This window comes from Salmo salar, chromosome 02 (assembly GCF_965601325.2).
Source record: "Salmo salar chromosome 02, fSalSal1, whole genome shotgun sequence".
NCBI classification, from domain to species: domain Eukaryota; kingdom Metazoa; phylum Chordata; class Actinopteri; order Salmoniformes; family Salmonidae; genus Salmo; species Salmo salar.
Window position 1 is genome coordinate 66,795,893 of NC_138292.1, and position 20,463 is coordinate 66,816,355.

A 20,463-nucleotide genomic window follows, 5' to 3' on the forward strand; every position below is an offset into this window, starting at 1 on the left:
GAGACAGATGACTGGGGAGACACAGGCCAGCCAGAGAGACAGATGACTGGGGAGACACAGGCCAGCCAGAGAGACAGATGACTGGGGAGACACAGGCCAGCCAGAGAGACAGATGACTGGGGAGACACAGGCCAGCCAGAGAGACAGATGACTGGGGAGACACAGGCCAGCCAGAGAGACAGATGACTGGGGAGACACAGGCCAGCCAGAGAGACAGATGACTGGGGAGACACAGGCCAGCCAGAGAGACAGATGACTGGGGAGACACAGGCCAGCAGAGAGACAGATGACTGGGGAGACACAGGCCAGCCAGAGAGACAGTGACTGGGAGACACAGCCAGCCAGAGAGACAGATGACTGGGGAGACACAGGCAGCCAGAGAGACAGATGACTGGGGAGACACAGGCCAGCCAGAGAGACAGATGACTGGGGAGACACAGGCCAGCCAGAGAGACAGATGACTGGGGAGACACAGGCCAGCCAGAGAGACAGATGACTGGGGAGACACAGGCCAGCCAGAGAGACAGATGACTGGGGAGACACAGGCCAGCCAGAGAGACAGATGACTGGGGAGACACAGGCCAGCCAGAGAGACAGATGACTGGGAAGACACGGGCCAGCCAGAGAGACAGATGACTGGGGAGACACAGGCCAGCCAGAGAGACAGATGACTGGGGAGACACAGGCCAGCCAGAGAGACAGATGACTGGGGAGACACAGGCCAGCCAGAGAGACAGATGACTGGGGAAGACACGGGCCAGCCAGAGAGACAGATGACTGGGGAGACACAGGCCAGCCAGAGAGACAGATGACTGGGGAGACACAGGCCAGCCAGAGAGACAGATGACTGGGAAGACACGGGCCAGCCAGAGAGGGGGTGGGGGGGGGGGGGGGGGGGGGGGGGGGGCAGGCAGTGTCCCTGTAAACAATAACACTCCAGCCGTTCAGCTGTAATAGGAACAATATTAGGCTAGCAGCAGGGAGCTCAGGCTCCCCAAATAGTCTGACTGACAGCCCCAGAGAGAGCGGGAAAAGAAGGGGGAAAATGGAGAGAGGGGGTAGTTTGGGAGTTTGGGAAAAGAAAGGTGACGGAGGGAAAGTGAGAGGGAGGGAGAGAAAGAGAGACAGAAAGCAAAAGAGAGGAGACCTGAGAGAGAGAGAAGGAAAACGAGACATAAAGAGAGACATTATGAGAAAGAGAATGAAAGTAATATAGAGAGAAATAACTTACAAGAGAAAGAGAATTTCTTCTTGATTGTCAGCCAGCACATCGAGGAAGTATCTGCCTTTCATATAGCCAGTGCAGCTCCCCCCCCCCCCCCCTCCTGAGAAATTAGGAGCCTCCCTCCTCTCTCTTCCCTCCCTCTCTCTCTCCCTCAGCCTCCTTGCTTTAACAGTGCGTAGAGAAGAGCTGACAGTCAGTCTACACGGAGCCTTGCTGGATAGTAGCTGTGAGAAGCTGAGCCCTGAGCCTCTTGGAACTCCATCCTACTACATACAGCCCACCATGGATGTCAAAGTACTGGCTGTGTTGGTCCTACTGGCTGTGGCCATGGATGTACCTCCCTCTACGGGTGAGTTGGTCTGGGGATGATTTATCTGTCTGGGCATGTCTTCTACACTCTTAGAAGAAAAGGTGCCATCTAGAACCTAAAAGGGGATAACCCTTTGAAGAACGCTTTTTGGTTCCAGGAAGAACCCTTTTGAGATCCATGTAGAACCCTTTACACAGAGGGTTCTACATGGAACCCAAAAGAGTTCTACCTGGAACATAAAAGGGTTCTACCTGGAACCAAAACGGGTTATCCTATGGGGACAGTCGAAGAACCCTTTTGGAACACTTTTTTCTAAGACTGTATTAGTGTGTTCTTTCTAGTGTGTTATCTATCTTTATTTATCTCTATTTGAGTCATTATAGTAACTTAGCAAAGAGGGACTTTATGTATGTGTTGTAGAATGTCTGGGGATGTGATTTGTTATAGAAAAGGAGGACGTTTTGGTGGTTGTGGAGGTTGTCTTGATATTTTGGGTTATTTTGAATAGGTGTTGTTAGAATAGATGTGGTTCTTGTGACATTTGGCTGGTGTTGCTGAGAGAAGGGATACACAGCAGAATAACTTGTGGTTATGAGTTGGGGTTGTGGAGGTTGTCTTTTGGCTCCTTGATGTTTGACTGGTTTTGGTCAAATAAGCAAGTGATTGTTGCGATGGGATGAAGATGTTATAGTCAAACTGGTTACATTTGTTGTTGTTGTTGTTGTATCATTGAATTTTAAGTAGTTGGTTATTTAGATTATTCTGGAAATGTATAGGTTTGTATTTGTTTTTGCCATTATTTATGTATCTTCTTAGTTGCCTTTTGTTGTAAAACTTTCTGTCAATTCTCAGTTGTCTTTGGTTGTAAAACTTTCATGAAATACTTTTCTATTTGCTTTTAACACTTTGATATTTCAACCACTTTAATTTCTCAAATCTTACATCTTCACGGCATACAAATGAACATTTAAAACTATTTGTCAAATAAAGAAAGAAAGATCTTACGATTTAGAGGATGATGGGTCAGGGAGTCAGTGTCCCAAATGGCTAAGTCTCCCCCATGCTAATATCACACCAATGGCCCTCCACCTTATCAGGCTCTATTATCATGCTAATACTGGGTCATTATGTATGCTGCTTACAGCACCCGGCCATAAGTGAGCATCTAGCTACAACCTTTGCTTCCCAAATAGAACACTATTCCCTTATACAGTGCACTACATTTGACCAGGGCCCACAGGGATACCCATAGGGCTCTGGTCGGAAGAAGTGCACAAAATAGGCAATAGGGTTCCATTTGGGATGTATTTATTTTCTTTCACAACCCGACCTGTTTAGCCCCTAATTAGTTTCTAGTTAAAAGAAAGCAAAATAAAACAGATAAATACACAAGTTACCCCCTCCATCACCCCGGCCATCCTATCGTCTTTAATATGCAATCAGGGTCTCCCTGGCTAGGGGTAGTAACAACATGCTTAGCATAACACAGCAGAGGTTGAGCTAACTTCAGTTCAACACGTCTCTCTGACTTCTCTCTCTCCTGTTGTTGTTTATTTGGCCGTGGATTAATGTGATCACAGTTTAATCCGACAGTCAAACAAGGGAGCCATTTGTACGCCGTTAAGATGTAAGATTTGAGAAATGAAAAGAATGTAAATATCAAAGTGTTCTAAAGTAAACGGAGAGAGTCTTTCATGAAAGTTTTACAACCACAAGGCAACTAGAGAAGAGACATGTATACATGTTCAGCCAATTGTTTTCTTCCCATCTTCAAAGAAAAACTACTAAAAATCATTGTTGGAAACAGGTTATCAAGAATTACAAGAATTTCACGTTTCATGTTAAACTTGTGTGACATTTCTGGCAGGGTATCCCCTCTGAAATCCCTGAATCTAAGAACATTTCAGTCAAAAGCCTGTGTATATGCTACTGAGTGAAAATATTCTTAGTTTCAGGAACCAGTAGGAACCAGGGGTGATACTCAATCATTCTAAGAATGTAGCCTACTTCTTAAAGGGACTCTTTTGATAAGAATCTACGCTTTGTGTTCTTGGAGCGTTGAGAAAGGAGGGAAACATTGGGAGCACCAGTGGAGTAGAACGATAAGGGCTCTTCTGGGATAGAGAGCTGTGTCTTGAATTTTCTTAGTGAAAAGGCACTATGAGTGCTGGTTTGAGAGTGTGTATTTATTGTGCATACGCGTGTGTGAGTGTGTGTGGCAGACTAATCTCTTTTTAATTGCCTTGCCTTTGGAACTAAAGGCAGGTAAATGTATAGTTTCCCATGCATTGTCAGGGTTAGATACAGTAGATTAAACATATTTGTTCTAACAAGAACTCTGAAATGAACATATTCTTCCTAGTTTCCTGCCTGCAATGATTGTGAGTTGTTGCATTTTGGAGGTGTTGAGTCTCATATTGTTGGTTCTTCTCCAACTATCATAATGCTAGCGTTGAGCCATTACTGTCTCTCACGCTGTGAGCTTTGGTTGTTTTAGTTTTAAGACATAGAAATGGTCTAAGCTCACATTCTCTCAGTGTCCGATACCTGGTACAGTATCTTACTATGTTTGTGGTTTCAGCTAAGCCCATCAGCCTGGTAGAGAGGTGCTGGTGTCGCTCCACTCTCAACACCGTCCCTCAGAGGAGCATCAGAGAGCTCAAGTTCCTTCACACACCCAACTGCCCTTTCCAAGTCATGTGAGTAACCTGCTGGTGCATTATGGGAGGGATGCTTTTTAACCCTGCTTTTGGGTTGTGTTTTAGACGATTCCCTAGCTTGTCAAGTGAAGAACCTTCCACACCGCTCATAAGAACAACTAGATCGCTGTATTGCTTCTCCCAAAAGTCCATGTTTTCATTACAAAGCTGGGGAGTAACAGGGACGTTTTGTAGGAGACAACCCCATGTTCTCCTCAGCCCTGCACTACACTGCACAGATAAGAAAGCACTATGGTCGCCAACACTGGACATCCCACACAGCACACACAGTGTTGCTGCTCACAGAAGGGGAAGCTATTCACTACTTTTAGACAGCCTTTTTCTGGAGGTAAACCAGATCTATACAGGCCCAGTAAAGCATTGGTAAGCAACCCTGGTCTGAGACAGCTGCATGTTGAGTGTGTGAGTTAGCTTCGGTTCCCGGGCGCAGCACTGAAACACCTGATTCAACTCATCAACTAATCGTCAAGGCGGTGACTTGTTGAATCAGGTGTTTCAGGGCTGGACAGACACCTGTCAATGCCACGGTCCATGTTACTCTACGGGACCACTGCAATGTAGTTTAACCAGAGGTGGAACAGGAAGCGACTCATCCCACTCCCTCATTTTTTCTTGTTCATTACATAGTCAATGAACTAAGCAGACCAGACCCAGCTGCCAAATCATTGGTGCCTATGGGAGAGCCATCCCTTAAGCAGACTGGAAATGTGACATCTTCATTTATCTACCATCTTTGCTTTAACACAGCACAAGCCTGCATGGCTGAAACCAGAAGGACCTTGGCCTGATACGTACAGTCAAGTAGGGATAAACTAGCCTGGTTCCAGATCTGTTTGTGCTGTCTTACCAACTCCTATTGTCAGCTGCTACAGCTAAACTAACTTGGTTCTAGATCTGTTTGTGTGGTCTTGCCAACTCCTATAGTCATCTCCTAGGACAAAACCTGTTCAGAATAGCCTGATTCAGCCCAGTAAGGCCCCTCTGTTAATAAGATCCCATGTGGATTCTAATGGCGCTTTACTTTGGTTCCCATTCCATTCGGCTAAGCATCAGTCTCATATTATGAGGTTTTAATGATTGCAGTTGGAGGACCACAGTGGAGGGAAAGACAGAGAGAAAGTGAGAGAGAGAAAGCAAGAGATAGAGAGTGGAGAAAAGAGATGCAGTTGCTATGGCTCTCCCCAAATGGAAAGAGATGTTTAGATTAGAACAACACGATAAATGGCCAGGAGAGGAGAGAGGAAGCTGACAGAGGAGTGTTTCTCTCCAAGCTAGCTCTAGGGGGGATTTTAGTCTTGTTAAGGAAACAATCATTAGGGATCAAAGTGATGACCTTTATGTTGCAGCTGACCCTCTCTATCCTTCTTTCTTTTATACCCTTCGCTCACCAGCCGCCCACATTTAGTGTAATTTAAATGGCCTGGAACGCATTAAGCCAAAATGCTTTGCCTATTTGTAACCTATAGAAACCAGGTGGCCAGAGCCAAAAAGCCAGAGGGGTTTGGGGGGTTGGGAAGGGGTGGTGGGGGGGCATTAGGGGGTTAACTCGTGGCAAGGGGTTGGTAAGGATACAAATCTGGTCAGGACCCACAATCATCCCTTATCGCTCCAAAACAAATAAAAAAGAGACAAGAGTTACACACATTTGCACACATAGGCATTAAGGAACACACATATGCCACCAAAAGCTTCCACTTTTCCCTTTTCTTCCCTCCAAACCCCATCCAAAAGTTATTTATGACTGAGTAGCAGGGGAGAGAGGGGCAGAGAGCTCGCATCTCCTCTGATATATCTATTGTCCTTGGATGAAAGACAACAGGGGTAACACTACACCCCACTCACCCCCTCCATCCCTCCCTACATGCCCCTGTCTCCTCCCGCTTGTTGGTATTAGCTTGCTGTGAAGTAATTACTACCTACTGGGTTAGAAGCTTCAGACTCCCAGAGCCCCGAATTCCAACAGAGTCAATCAGACGCTAGTCCAGACACACAGACACACAGACACACACACACACACACACACACACACACACACACACACACACACACACACACACACACACACACACACACACACACACACACACACACACACACACACACACACACACACACACACACACACACACACACACACACACACACACACAGCCTAGAGGGATAAACCTAAACCAGGAGACACATCAAAACAAAACAGTAAAATGGATTAGCTGCACTAAATATATAAAAGAGGACAGGATGGGGGTTGGAGGGAGGGAGGAAGGGGGTATGCTAGAGATAAACAAACGGGGAATTCAGTTACCAGCTTTTATTTATCTAAACGATTGGGATGTTGGTTTTGGGGGGATTTGAAGGGGTTTGATGCGCTTGAGCTGTTCTTTCATCTTATTGGGGTAAGGGTAGTAGGTGGGCCATTTGGTCAGTTGAAGAGGTCGGTGTTTAATAGGGATGGAGAGTTTGGGGAAGGTCAAATTGAATCAGAAAAGGAGTGATGAAGGAGAGATTCAGCGGTAGAGAGGAATGTGTTTCATTTACAGGGTTGTGAGAGGAAGAGGAGGAGGGAGAGTAGGAGGGAGGGAGGGAGGAGAGGTGGTGAGGCGCTACCCGAGTTGTTAACTCTCAAACACGACCTTTTGACACAGAGGTGTGAGATCCATATGTTTGGGGAAGGAGGGGAGGAGAGGAGAGGAGAGAGCGTGCGCACACACACACACACACACACACACACACACACACACACACACACACACACACACACACACACACACACACACACACACACACACACACACACACACACACACACACACACACACACACACACACTACGCCGTCTCCCCCTAAAGCTCATGGATCAGAAACACTCACAGAGGTGTCTGATCTCGGGACAAATGCCCCTCTCTCAAGTCGACACTCAAGTCAACCCTCTATCAACACACTACAGTCCGCTACAGGTGAACCATTTACTCCCATAAACACCCCACAGTCTGTAAATCCCAGGCTAAATGGCCTGACATCAAAACCTCCTTATTGTTAGTACCACTGGCTTAACAAAGAGATCAGTGTTACCATGCTTTATTATCATTGCAACAGCTGTCTGAGTGGAAGGAGAGAGATGGGATTTTTCAACTGTGGCATGTGGTGGGGGGACTTGATGTAATTTAATGCATTGTGATCCTTACAACTGGCGCAAAGCATGTTTTGTGGGTTAAAATATGCTGTGAATACAAGTTTTAATAATTGTTATTCTTACAACTTGTTCACAATATGTTTGTTCTTAAAAAATATGTTTGGGATTTTAATAACGTGTTGATTGTTCACTGGCATATGTGTCTTGCAAATGTCCCTGGAAATTAGTGACATATAAATAAGCTTGATAAATATAATTTTGGTCAAATAGCTTATTTTTCAAGATACATTATGTTACTGTTGACTTTGCAGCCTTATATCATATTGAGTGATGTTTGTTTTGTGTGTCCAGTCCAGTACAGTAGTTGGTTTAAAGGGAAGTGAACTCCATTTATCTTAATGTGTTTGTTTATTTGGACCCTGAATGAGCAGATAGACGATATCAAAATGATGGAACACATTTACTTTTAGATTACAGTACACAGAGTTCATCAGATGTCTCTTCAATCTTCAGATACATTATTTATACAGACTAGATTTAAGTAACCTGTAAAAACTGTGTCAAACAACAATTAATGACTTCAAAATTATTTCCTCAAATGTAACCCTTTTGAAAAATGCTTTAAAAAAATAAATAAAACAAATATATGAGATTACATACTGTATACTAAAATATTCCACTCATACTATTCAGTTCACTGCTACAAGACCCATGAGTCTATAAAGACAGACATGTCAAACTGAAATAGATGCATTCAGAATTATTAGTTCAAAAGAAACCTATAAATGATCTATATTTATTTATCCATGTATATCATTTAAGTATTAAACAATGTGCCACTCATACTATTCAGTTCACTACTACAAGACCCACGAGTCTCATTACAGTTTGAGTGAAACACGGCCACAGTTGACCCTAGTTGACCCCACGTATCAGGTATGTTACTGATAACAGCTACACAGCACACTATCCCTGGATGTTCACCAGATTGAGAAGACGCTAGGCCAGTTCACGAGAGCTTACTGGACTCTTTTTTTGTTCCCTTTCTTTTTCCGGATCCTTCTATCCTTGAATCAGATAAGAAAACAGAGAAAGTGGATGCTCGGAGAACACTGAAATGAGTCTCTGCCTAATTCACTTTCTCTCTCTCTCTCTCTCTCTCCCTCCCTTCCATCCCTCCCTCCATCCCTCTCCCGGTCACAGTGCCAAGCTGAAGAACAACAGAGAGGTGTGCATTAACCCCGAGACCAAATGGCTGCAGACGTACCTGAAGAATGCCATTAACAAGTAAGGAGAAACCTCCCTCTTTGACAAGTAAGAGCTGATCGCAGGGTAGCCTGGTCCCACATCTGCTTGTGCTGTCTTGCCAACTCTTATGGTCATTCATTGTCACGCCAAACCATAGGAGTTGGCAAGACAACACAAACAGATCTGGGACCAGGCTAGTTCGCTGGTAACAGTGAGAGACACGGAATGAAATACGCCCCTGTTTTCATCTGCAAAATCCAAATGAAATGGGAGAAATGGGACTGCTTAAGTACAGTAACAACAGTTAAGTGTCATTTTATGGCCACCTGTCCACATAGCATTCTGAAATCGCTCATGTATCAGTATGATTAGAATTGTTGGTATGTGTGTGTCTCATTAAAAGAGATGAAAGTGACGTATTTCTGGGTGTTTGTTTCTCATTATGCATGTTCGCTACTCAGATGGCTACTGAGATATGAATTAAAGACTGGGAAAGAATGCTTTCTGCTCATGCCTTGCAATCCCTCTGATAATTTCAGCGTGGCATTCGGAGCATTCCAGCTCTTACGGTAAACAATCACAATTTATCTGGGAAATCAGGGATATAGTAGAATTTCATGACATCAAAAATGTATATATATTTTTTTTTACAGATTTATTACCTAAAACTTTTGGCCAAAAAAAACATGTGTTATTTTCACAATTGAACTAACTTCATTAATTTCATGGCTAAAAGACAGTAGTTTATGTATAAGAAAACAAATATGTGTAAATTGAAGGCACTTGGGGAAGTGATCAGGACTAATTTGTCTACAAATAGTAAAACTCAATCCACTAAGGGAAAACAATTCCACAAAGTTTTACACCCAAGGAGTAAACTGTAAAAAAAACTACAATAAACAATAACAGGCACACTATACATAATATTATAATGAATCTAAATGGGTTGTGCAGTGGGTGTTAAATGTGCATTCCTCATAAAAACTTCCCACATACAGTGTCTGGTGATCATTTCACCAACCATGCAAAATGTCTGCCTCTTAAAAACGCCTATAGTAAATAAATCTAAAATGGAGGAACATTTTACCACAAATTAGGCATTTTCTTGCTGTTTAGTCCCCAATGTGGCATAGTTACAAAAGACTGCATTTGCTCGAAATAGCTAGCTAAAAAAACTGTGTGTAGAAATATTTCTAAGACAATGCATATCCAGATGATCTTGTTTATGAAGGTTTGAGTATATATGCTCTCGTAGAACTGTATCATGTTTATACGTCCAGTCTGCCAGACAAACAAACTATATTATTTCACAACTAGATACGTGACATGTTACACACTTAGAGAAAAAGGTGCATCTAGAACCTAAAATGGTTCTTTGGCTGTTCCCGTAGGAGAACCCTTTGAAGAACCAGTTTTGGTTCCAGTTAGAACCCTTTCGATTCCATGTAGGACCCATTTGTTTTTTTGTTTGTTTTTGTTTTAGGGGGCATGTAGGACTCTTTCCACAGAGGGTTCCACGTGGAACCAAAAATGTTATCCTATGGGGAGGGCCAAAGTACCCTTTTGGAACCCTTTTTACTAAAAGTGCATGTTTCAAAACCCTGCATGAAGCAGAACATAGCATCAATATACCAATGAGCACCGTACTAAGTATTTACCATAAAATTACACTAGGGCTCAAAGTTGTTCCTAATCAGGCGATGTCAAGTGGCCACACGGAAAAATGAAGTTACACCTATGAATCCTCCTTTAATCAGTGTCTTATTCCTTTCTTTCTGTCTCTCCAGGGTGAAGAAGTCCAGAAGACGTGCTTAGTAAAGGAGACGTATACACCATCCTGACCGGCCTGAAGTGCCCCAGTCCCAGGTCAGCTCTCCTCCACCTCCACCACTCAGATATGTAACTCTGTAGCTACACGTCTCTGCTCTGGAACACTCTGGAATGTTCTGGAACGCTCTGGAACGCTTGCAAAACCAGCACTTCACCGCCAGACCGACCATGATGCCTTGCTGCTGCTGCTGACCCCGCAGCCACCCTGCCTCCCACGCTGCAGACACCTCTCCTCACGCTGTTTAGCACCAAGTGCAGTTATACCTAATTATATCGGAATGTGTGAGTACGTGTGTAAAGAGTGTGTGAGCGCAGTGTGTTTTATTTGGTGTGGTTGTTCTTAGTGTGTGTGTGTGTGTGTGTGTGTGTGTGTGTGTGTGTGTGTGTGTGTGTGTGTGTGTGTGTGTGTGTGTGTGTGTGTGTGTGTGTGTGTGTGTGTGTGTCTGAACTGAGTGTGTAAGTGTACGTCTGTATATAAAGTATTTTTCCTACTTTTACAAGACGCTGTAAAGGGACATTTAACGTTTTTACACCCGGTTCACCATCTCAAATGTGCTGAGCAAGGGCTTGTGGGTATCTCCAGGGGTGGGCTCTGACTGAGGGGTCATGGGATAGGAACAGGAATGAGCCGTCCAATGGGTTGAGCCCACTCTGTCAGAGGCGACCAATCAGGGCTGATCAAACATTCATAACAGGGGAAATAGATAGTCACCGTTAACTGATCCAAGGTCAGATGTTGTTTAATGCCTGGTGGTTAAGGCTAGGATGGTAGGGAAGGAAATCTTAGATCTGTGGTTAGGGGCAAGGCTTCTATGTCAAGCCTTAACAAGCATTCCAGTCTAGCCAAGACAATGGAGATCCTCAAACAATAACAAAGGACATGCATTGATTCAGGTGTTTCAACTCAAGGGATCAGAAGACATTAGTTTGAACTGATACATATCTTTTCAGGAAGAGAGGCTGTGCACTGAATCACATGGAGTTTCCATTCACAAGAACAGACCAGTGAAGATCCAAATCAGACGATGCGTATAGGCCAGTGGTTTCTAACCTCTCCTCAGGGACCACCAGACGTTTCACAATTTATTTGTAGCCCAGAACTAACTCACCTGATTCACCTATTCAAGGCTGGTTAGTTGACAAGTTGAATCAGGTGTGCTAGCTGTGGAATAGATCAAATACATGGAACGACTGGGGGTCCCCGAGGAGAGGTTTGAAAACCAGTGCTGTAATAAAGGGAAAGTTATCTGTTGTAATACAAGCCAACAGCCTTTATTGGAGGCAGACAATTCTGTATTACAGTTCAGTCCTGTGCCGAACAGAAAAGCCCACACAATTAGAAGTAACTTAAGCAACTCAGTAAGAGCCAAGGGCTGTAAGAACGATGGCCTTGTAGGATAAGATTGTAATGCAAAACAGGGATAAAACCCCATATCAATGCAGCTTTTTATACAGTTTGTGTGAATGTAATGTTGTCCGTTGCTATAGTCTAGGCTGTAAGGCACTGAATGAGACACCAAGTCATTTTTCAGTAAAACAAGCAATATGTAATGAATTTACCTCAATATTCTGGGTATTTACTAACAAATACTGGCGCAAAATAATTGCTGTATTATATTAAGTATAGTAAGATTCATTACATACATTTCTATACAGGATCACATTGTCTGATTATTGGATTTCACTCATCAATTGCTTAGGAGCTCACTTTAGGCCTACTCCATAGTTATAAACCCTCACATATCCTTAGGCAGGATTTTAAAGCTAGTATACGGACACATGAAATACCTGTTACTATACTACAGTATTGACTATCACATTGAAATGGAATGTTGCTGAGCTGGGGGGCGAAAGAAAGTTATTCTACTTTGATCGTTGAGCCACTTTAAATACCAGATGCGTCTTTTAAATTGGTATTTTTACTGTAATGATTTTTATTTTTGTATATTTTATATATTCTAAGATAATGAGATATACCACAGTATTTGTAAGTACATTTAAGCAGTACTAGATGAAGGCATAACCAGAGAGTACTGTATCCCAACCGCAGTACTACTGTATTATCAAATCACATTTTCATACATTTATCACTTTTCCAAAAACGTTTATTTGCAATATCATAAAAACACATGTTATGTGTCTATTAGCTTCATTTTGCGCAGCTGCAACATGTTGAAGTTTATGTAATAAACATTTATAATCCCCCAGATTAAATTGTGGCGTCAGGTCTAGCTTGAACAACAACAGAATATTAGAGAAATACAGGGTTCATTACCATAGTTTGCCCTGATTCAATCCTCCCTTGAGGAGGTTTATCCTAATCAACCAATAATCTGACGGCATTCATCCACTGATGCAAGATGGGCAAATCTAATAAATCCGGATTGTAAATCTACATATTGAGATACATTAAAACAAACATTACTGTTGTCATTAGGATATCTCAGCTCAGGCAGATGTTCCACTGAACCATCAATTCATTCCTCATTAGGACCCCCTAGAACCCTCTAGAACAATGTAATTGGGATTCTGTTCTATTTCTCCTGACAGCATTCCACAGAGTTTAAAATATGAAGTGCCAATAGTACCACGGAGCCAAGACAGAGAACAATACATTTATGTATGAGCCAGGGGACCCACACATGTTTCCAGATCTATTCAAATCTCCAGGCATCTTAGTCTGTGAGCTAAGTGCAGGTGTTTTGGTCCAGAAGTTATTAAGTATCTGTATCACATCATTATAAGGTGAAGTTTTTCATCAAGGAAGGAAATTTGGTCATTATTTAAGTGTTTGAGAACCATTCTGTTCAATGGCATGTTACAGTTAGCTCTACAACCAAACCAAACAATATGGCTGTTACCATTTTACTTATCATATCTGTTATTTGGACCACATGTGGAAATAAATCATTGCATAAGCAATAACATCCCAAATGGAAATGTATGTGTTTTTTCAGAAGTGTATTTGTTCTATATGGGTGCATTCCCCAGACAATGTGAATAAAATGTTAAATTCTTTTGAGGCAGCTTACGACACAAGTATACTTCATCTAAGATGGATTGTTTAATTAAACTCTGTATGTTCACTGTGATACCTATATGATACCTATATGATACTCACCCTCTTTTTCAATAAACATATAAAATAAAAAAATGGAATGTTTCATTTCTTCTTAAAAAAAGAATAATTTGTATATTTATTGAAAGTAGCATCAATAGAAAAGTGCATTAGGATTTGTCTCCACTTTATTTGAATGCTTAATTTCTCCTTTATTGTTACTGCTCTGTCTTCATTGCAATGCAGACCCATCACAATTGTGTTTCATTATGACTACAGACGTACTGACAGAAAATGTCACATAAGACTAAAGGATATTTCTGTTTCAAAATAACTTCACTTAGAATCACCCAAACCAGTTTGATGGTAATAGATGCTGGATACCAGACTCTCACACACACAACCTAGACAGGTGGAATAATACCAATACACACACACACACACACACACACACACACACACACACACACACACACACACCCACACACACACACACACACACACACACACACACACCACACACACACACATACACACACACACACACACACACACACACCTTCTGTTTTCCACAGGAGTCCAGACACAGAGAAGTCTATCTTTGCAGCTTGGGGCAACAGCCACCATATGTATCTACTGTATACCTGCTGAAACCACAGGCTACAGTAGAACTTAAAGTGCAATTCCACCCTTTTTCAACCTCATTTTCATTATCTCCAGCACAATACCAGTATCAGCACATGTGAATACGGCGCATTTCTACGTTTTGTAGAAACAAGTATAAAGTTAAAATGTTCTACCCGATGACGACATGAAAACTAAAAACATTTTACATAGATTTTTAAACACTATGAGATTCGCCCTGTGATGTCAGAGAAGCATTTTCAAGGACCTGTCTTCTGATCTTTTTGACCACAGATCATAGAGATGTGCCGTTTTGCCATTATGTAGACACTGATGTGGTGCTGGAGATAATGAATATGAGGTTGAAAAGTGGCGGAATTGCCCTTTAAGCCTAAACCTCAGCTTACATCAGAACTTACAACATATCTGTGGCCAGTCGTTTGAATAATTCAACTAGATTATGTGTGCGTCCCAAATAGCACCCTAATTCTCATTTAGAGCCCCATAGGGCTCTAGGTCAAAAGCAGTGCACTAAATGGGAAATTTGGGTTCCATTTGGGACGCACAATGTCACTTGACATTTCCCCTTTAAAACTTAAGCATGGTGGAAAAACAGAAAGAAACAGAAATCTTTTGATGTAAAGGAACGAGCCAGGGCCATTAACAACCGTGTCTGAGTTTTAACACCTCGGCTTCATGTAGTGTTCTGTGTGTGTGTGTGTGTGTGTGTGTGTGTGTGTGTGTGTGTGTGTGTGTGTGTGTGTGTGTGTGTGTGTGTGTGATTGAATATATTTGTTAGTCCTGGTTCGTTACCCGTCCATAGCACCGAGGGGAATTAGCACCAATACATAAACCTGTCTACTTTAATCAAGTAGCACCATGTAGAGCAGATGAACTTCATGTTATAGGCTACGCTCCAAATGGAACCCTAATCCATACATGGTGCACCACTTACGACCTGAGCCCTATGGGTCCTGGTCAAATGTAGTCCACTATATAGGGATTAGGGTGCTATTTGGGATGCGGACATAGGCTTTCTGTTTTGGCTGGATGTTGAAGTTAATACATAATACATAATGGACAAGAACAAGAGCTGATGGCTTGAGTTTAGACAAGGACCAAACAGTTTAAAGGGTCACAGGTTGTGTTTTGGGGTCTTGGGCACATTCAGAAATGATTAGTGGATTTATGTGATATGACACACACACACACACACACACACACACACACACACACACACACACACACACACACACACACACACACACACACACACACACACACACACACACACACACACACACACACACACACACACCATTCAACTCAAATCACCTGAGATGGAGAACATAACGAGGTTGGACAACAAAGTGATTGAGTCCCGAGGATCATGGGTAATCTGGTGTGATTTGGAGGTCTTTACTGTAGATCTCTGAACAACTTAATGCCAGACCCATTGACTAGGAGCTAATAGGAAACAGGTTGGGCGGAAAACAACTCGTTGTGTGTGCACCTGTGGTGTGTGTGTGTGTGTGTGTGTGTGTCTGTGTGTGTGTGTGTGTGTGTGTGTGTGTGTGTGGTGTGTGTGTGTGTGTGTGTGTGTGTGTGTGTGTGTGTGTGTGTGTGTGTGTGTGTGTGTGTGTGTGTGTGTGTGTGTGTGTGTGTGTTGACATGTTTAATTATACCTGTGGGGACCAGAAGTCACAACAAGAATTGTAAACAAACAAAATTTGACCAACTGGGGACATTTTGTTAGTCCCCACAAGGGCAAATGCTATTTCTACGGGGTTTTGGGTTAGAATTAGGTTTAGGGTTAGGAGCTATGGTTAGGTTCAGGGTTAGGGTTAAGGTTAGATTTTGGTGTTAAGGTTATGGTTAAAGTTAGGGTAAGCGTTAGGGTTAAGGAAAATAGGATTTTGAATAGGACTGAATTATTTATTTATTTATTTATTTTTATTTAACCTTTATTTAACCAGGTAGGCAAGTTGAGAACAAGTTCTCATTTACAATTGCGAAGATAAAGCAAAGCAGTTTGACACATACAACAACACAGAGTTACACATGGAGTTATGTGTTTCCCCATAAGGTTAGTTATGCAAGACTGTGTGTGTGTGTGTGTGTGTGTGTGTGTGTGTGTGTGTGTGTGTGTGTGTGTGTGTGTGTGTGTGCAGACCGGAGAGGGGCCCTTTCACTCTCATCATCAGTTCCATACCTGACAGGATACAGAGAGTGTTATGGCCTCTTCCTCTGGCTGTGTTTTCACACAGTGAGGCCCTGTTCCTGGACGGACATGAGGAATTACATGCTGATTCTAAACCCAACAAGGTTGACATCCCTCACTGTCACCAAGGGAGACAGACACACACACACACACACACACACACGCCACACACACACACACACACACACACACACACACACACACACACACACACACACACACACACACACACACACACACATGCACACACACACACACACACACAGGCACATACACACTCATACGCACACACACACTGCCACCCCTCCTCTATATAATATTGAAACATTTACAGTAGTCAACAAGGTGTTACAGCAACACAGAATGGGTTTGTGTTACTTACTGTAAATCCCTTTGGCACGAGTTTTGAGGTGACAAACACAGTAGGGAATTTATACTGAGCAAGATGGTGAAAAATAATCAAATTATTCAAAAGTACACCGTACAGCCTTGCTATGCCCTAACCCGTTCTTGGATGGTCATATCAGTCATTCTTAATAAGTATGGCCAGTTCTCCACATTATAGCTAATTTATTGCTCTCATAATGGGTTGACCAGGGAGTCACACTGGAGACGGGTCTCAACAACAAACAACAAGCACTTGATCAAAGAACAACAACAAGATAACTTCCTCTGTGACCTGGCAGCTGTCCAGATGTGTTGAAACATGAACAAGAGGACACGACAGAACAGAACAGATATTAATGTAACAAACTCTCTAATATCAGTAAACAACGATAGGGGGTTGAGAATCTAGACAGTAGTTTTATCTTGTTGATACAACCCCAAGGGAGAATATTATTCTGTCATTACTGTCTTTAAAAGGGCTTAGGGATTCTGAACTCTGTTTTATCTGAGTTCACAGAGATGTAATGTCTGAGGGCCTCAACCCTCGGATGGTCTTGTTTGGAATTATTTGGTGTGTAATTGCGTCCAATGCGTGAGTCTGGTTTGGTCTGTCTGGAAAAGGAAATAGCAGGGGATTCTGTGTTATACTGAGTTAACATGTATGTTGGATTCTGAGTAAGAGGTCTGACCGGCAACAAAGCAGTAATGTCTTTGTCATTGATCTCAGGAACGAAAGGACTAAATAAGAATCAATAGCGGTGTATTGTATAAAACTCCCGCGATCGCAAATTACGGGAGATTGATGATATTGTTTTTCTTTCTCTTCTATTCTCCCTTTCTCGTTCTCTCACAGAGAGCATATAAACTGTGAAGGATGATATCAGTTTCTCTTTCTCCCTCTCCCTCTTTTCTCGCCCTCTTTTCTCCTGTATACAGACATGGTTTTCTTTCTTTCTTTCTTTCTTTCTTTCTTTCTTTCCGCAAAAAATGCTAATGATCAACCTGTTTCCAATAGCGTTGTGGGATGACATTGACCCCTCTTTCAAACCCCAAGGTTAGAGAAACATTTGAATTCTACCCCCCTAATCATGATGGATCACAGAACATTCCAGAATGCTGTAGAATCTCTTTAAGCTTACGTCGGACGGACCATTTAATAAAAGAGAGGGGGCTTGCGGGATACGAGGTGGTGGTGTCAGGAACTGTGTACTATTTTGTCCTGTAGGAGGCATTTTTCTTCCTCAACGTTGACCTGGGCCGTGAATTCTCCCAGAGTTCTAGAATGAGAAGACTGATCACTCCGGACAGCTAAGACCCTGCTCGTCCCAACGCATGAAAGCTAACAGCAAACTGGATGTTCGTGTCGGCGCATTTGAATGTTTTAGTCTGATGTTTGGGGATCAGAGTTGTTGGTCTACAGGGATGTGGTCTCTCTAGGCAGGGTCACAGAGGAGTCAGAGGTTCCAGAGAATGGATCATAGGACGTGATAGGGTCCAATCATAGGTTAAGTTAAGCCAGGTGTGCTGGCCAGGTGTGCTTCCTATATCTTCCTACATTTACATCCCTCTCAGCTACATTACAAGACTTTTCTTTGAATTCAAGCATCTAACAACTAACCAGAGAGGACATAGAATTTATAACACGATAGAGGTGATACATTTAGTCCCTCTTCTTCAGATCCGATCCAGAGGCTTGGACTCAAACCGGAAAACAGCCTTCTGACAATTCCCATTAAAAGGGTCTTACTGGAAAAGCCCACAACCAGAAATAGCTTGGACATATCTGGCTGACTTTACAGAGACTAAGTTTCTCTCTAACTCAGACCAGTACTGTCAATTAAATGAAATCCACAGAATGTGAACTTATTCTTGGCACCAAAGAGGTGCTTGAGATCTCTAAACAACACTAGTGGTTATAAAGGAGTCAGCAGCAAAAAAGAAGGCAATGTCTTGGTTTTAGAGGTGCAACATACTGTATGGATGTACCGTATGATATACTGTATGGATGTACTGTATGGATGTACCGTATGGATGTACCGTATGATATACCGTATGGATGTACTGTATGGATGTACCGTATGATATACCGTATGGATGTACCGTATGGATGTATTGTATGGATGTACTGTATGGATGTACATTTACATTTTAGTCATTTAGCAGACGCTCTTATCCAGAGTGACTTACAGTAGTGAATGCATACATTTCATGTATTTTTGTATTTTCTTTTTTGTACTGGCCCCCCGTGGGCTTCAAACCCACAACCCTGGCGTTGCACACACCATGCTGGCGTTGCAAATACCATGCTCTACCAACTGAGCCACAGGGAACTATATACCGTATGGATGTATTGTATGGATGTACTGTATGGATGTACTGTATGGATGTATTGTATGGATGTACTGTATGGATATACTGTATGGGTGGAATAGATCAGTTTAATCATCCAATCGTCCCGCCAAACATACAAGCAAACATATTTAAGTAATATCCCTCCCCAGAGATAAATTCTGACAACTTAAATAGAGCAGCCTTTTAGTTGTGTCAAAACAATACTCAACATGTGCTGTATCTTGGCACTCAGTACGTAGTGGTTTTAGTCTTTAGGCCAGAAAGCCTTTACTTTAGATACGATGGTTTGGAAAGACACTGTGCACAAATTCTCATGGGTCTGGAGGGAGGACGGGTCACTCAGTGTGTTTGCCAAGATTTCGTACATTTCTCCTTTTGCTCTCAAACCACGTCTGCAAACTCACATACAGAAACGGTTCCTTTGAAGTGGCATAAACGGTTCTAAAAATGAGCCAAGCATTAAGTATCGATGTGATCACACCTTGGCTGTCTCTATTTTACGCAGTGATAGACCGACCGATCAAAAAGGCCATATCCCTCCTCATCAGTATAAGTCCATGTGATTAGATTTTCTGAAGAAATAAAAACGGAGAAAATAAACTACTGCACATTGTCGTTATTGTTTCTCTACACAGTGTTTCAATGGATTATTATCTGCTCTACAGTGGATAGAACCAGACCTGCTTTGAGCCAATCACATGGTTTTCTGGAGCTGTTTCTGTAAATGTTCTCTGATATGAAATGATGAATATCCCTTGCTGCTCAACTCTCAGAGCCTTCTAGTGAAAACATTCTCCTCAAGAGGACCGTTTTCTGTCCACAAGGACCAATACCCAAGTACACAAACAGTCCCAGCATCTTCTAGTGTAGTCTAGGGGCTGAATATAATCCTGTTTTAGTTGGTAGACAAATAAACCCAGTAGAGAGGATGGTAAAACGCTACAGTGAGCAGGAATTGAGGCGCAGCGCGGTCCGGTCCCTCCTGATGTGTGGGGCATGTGACGCAGGTTTGACATATAAGGACGGCGCAAGGGTCAAAGGTTATAAGACTACCTTGGGTGGTATGGTTAAGTTTAGTCCCTCCTAAATCGCCCTCTAGAGAACTATAACAACCTATTATAGGATGTGAGAGAGGACAAGGACGAATGAATGACAGTTTCTCAGTATTGGTACCCTCTCAGTGAATTCAGATTCACACAGAATGTAGGCTGTATAGGGTATTTGTTCCTTGAAGAAACATTGTGTTTTACTGGGAAAGTAGGAGTTGGTGAGATGTTTTGATGAGTCTTTAGATTTGGAAAATGCCGACCCCATGGTGATGCAGACAAACCTCTGGAGAGAGAAAGAGGGAGGGAGGG

The 20,463-nt window shown here is 42.6% G+C and overlaps 1 protein-coding gene across 2 annotated transcripts; it reads left to right on the top strand.

The window, feature by feature from the left end:
- The first annotated feature begins 1,347 nt into the window (after positions 1 to 1,347).
- Positions 1,348 to 13,551, top strand: LOC106589772 (stromal cell-derived factor 1). 2 transcript variants are annotated; one of them, XR_001324904.3, is made up of 5 exons: positions 1,348 to 1,574; positions 4,117 to 4,234; positions 8,589 to 8,672; positions 10,421 to 11,505; positions 11,675 to 13,551. XR_001324904.3 is itself a non-coding variant. In XM_014180105.3 (4 exons), exons 1-4 carry the CDS (start codon positions 1,508 to 1,510, stop codon positions 10,446 to 10,448), a joined length of 297 nt encoding a protein of 98 aa, XP_014035580.1. In that variant the 5' UTR covers positions 1,348 to 1,507; the 3' UTR covers positions 10,449 to 13,551. The 2 variants fall into 2 exon arrangements, 1 of the variants encoding a protein (XP_014035580.1); XM_014180105.3 differs by having other exon boundaries at positions 10,421 to 13,551.
- The last annotated feature ends 6,912 nt before the right edge of the window (positions 13,552 to 20,463 follow it).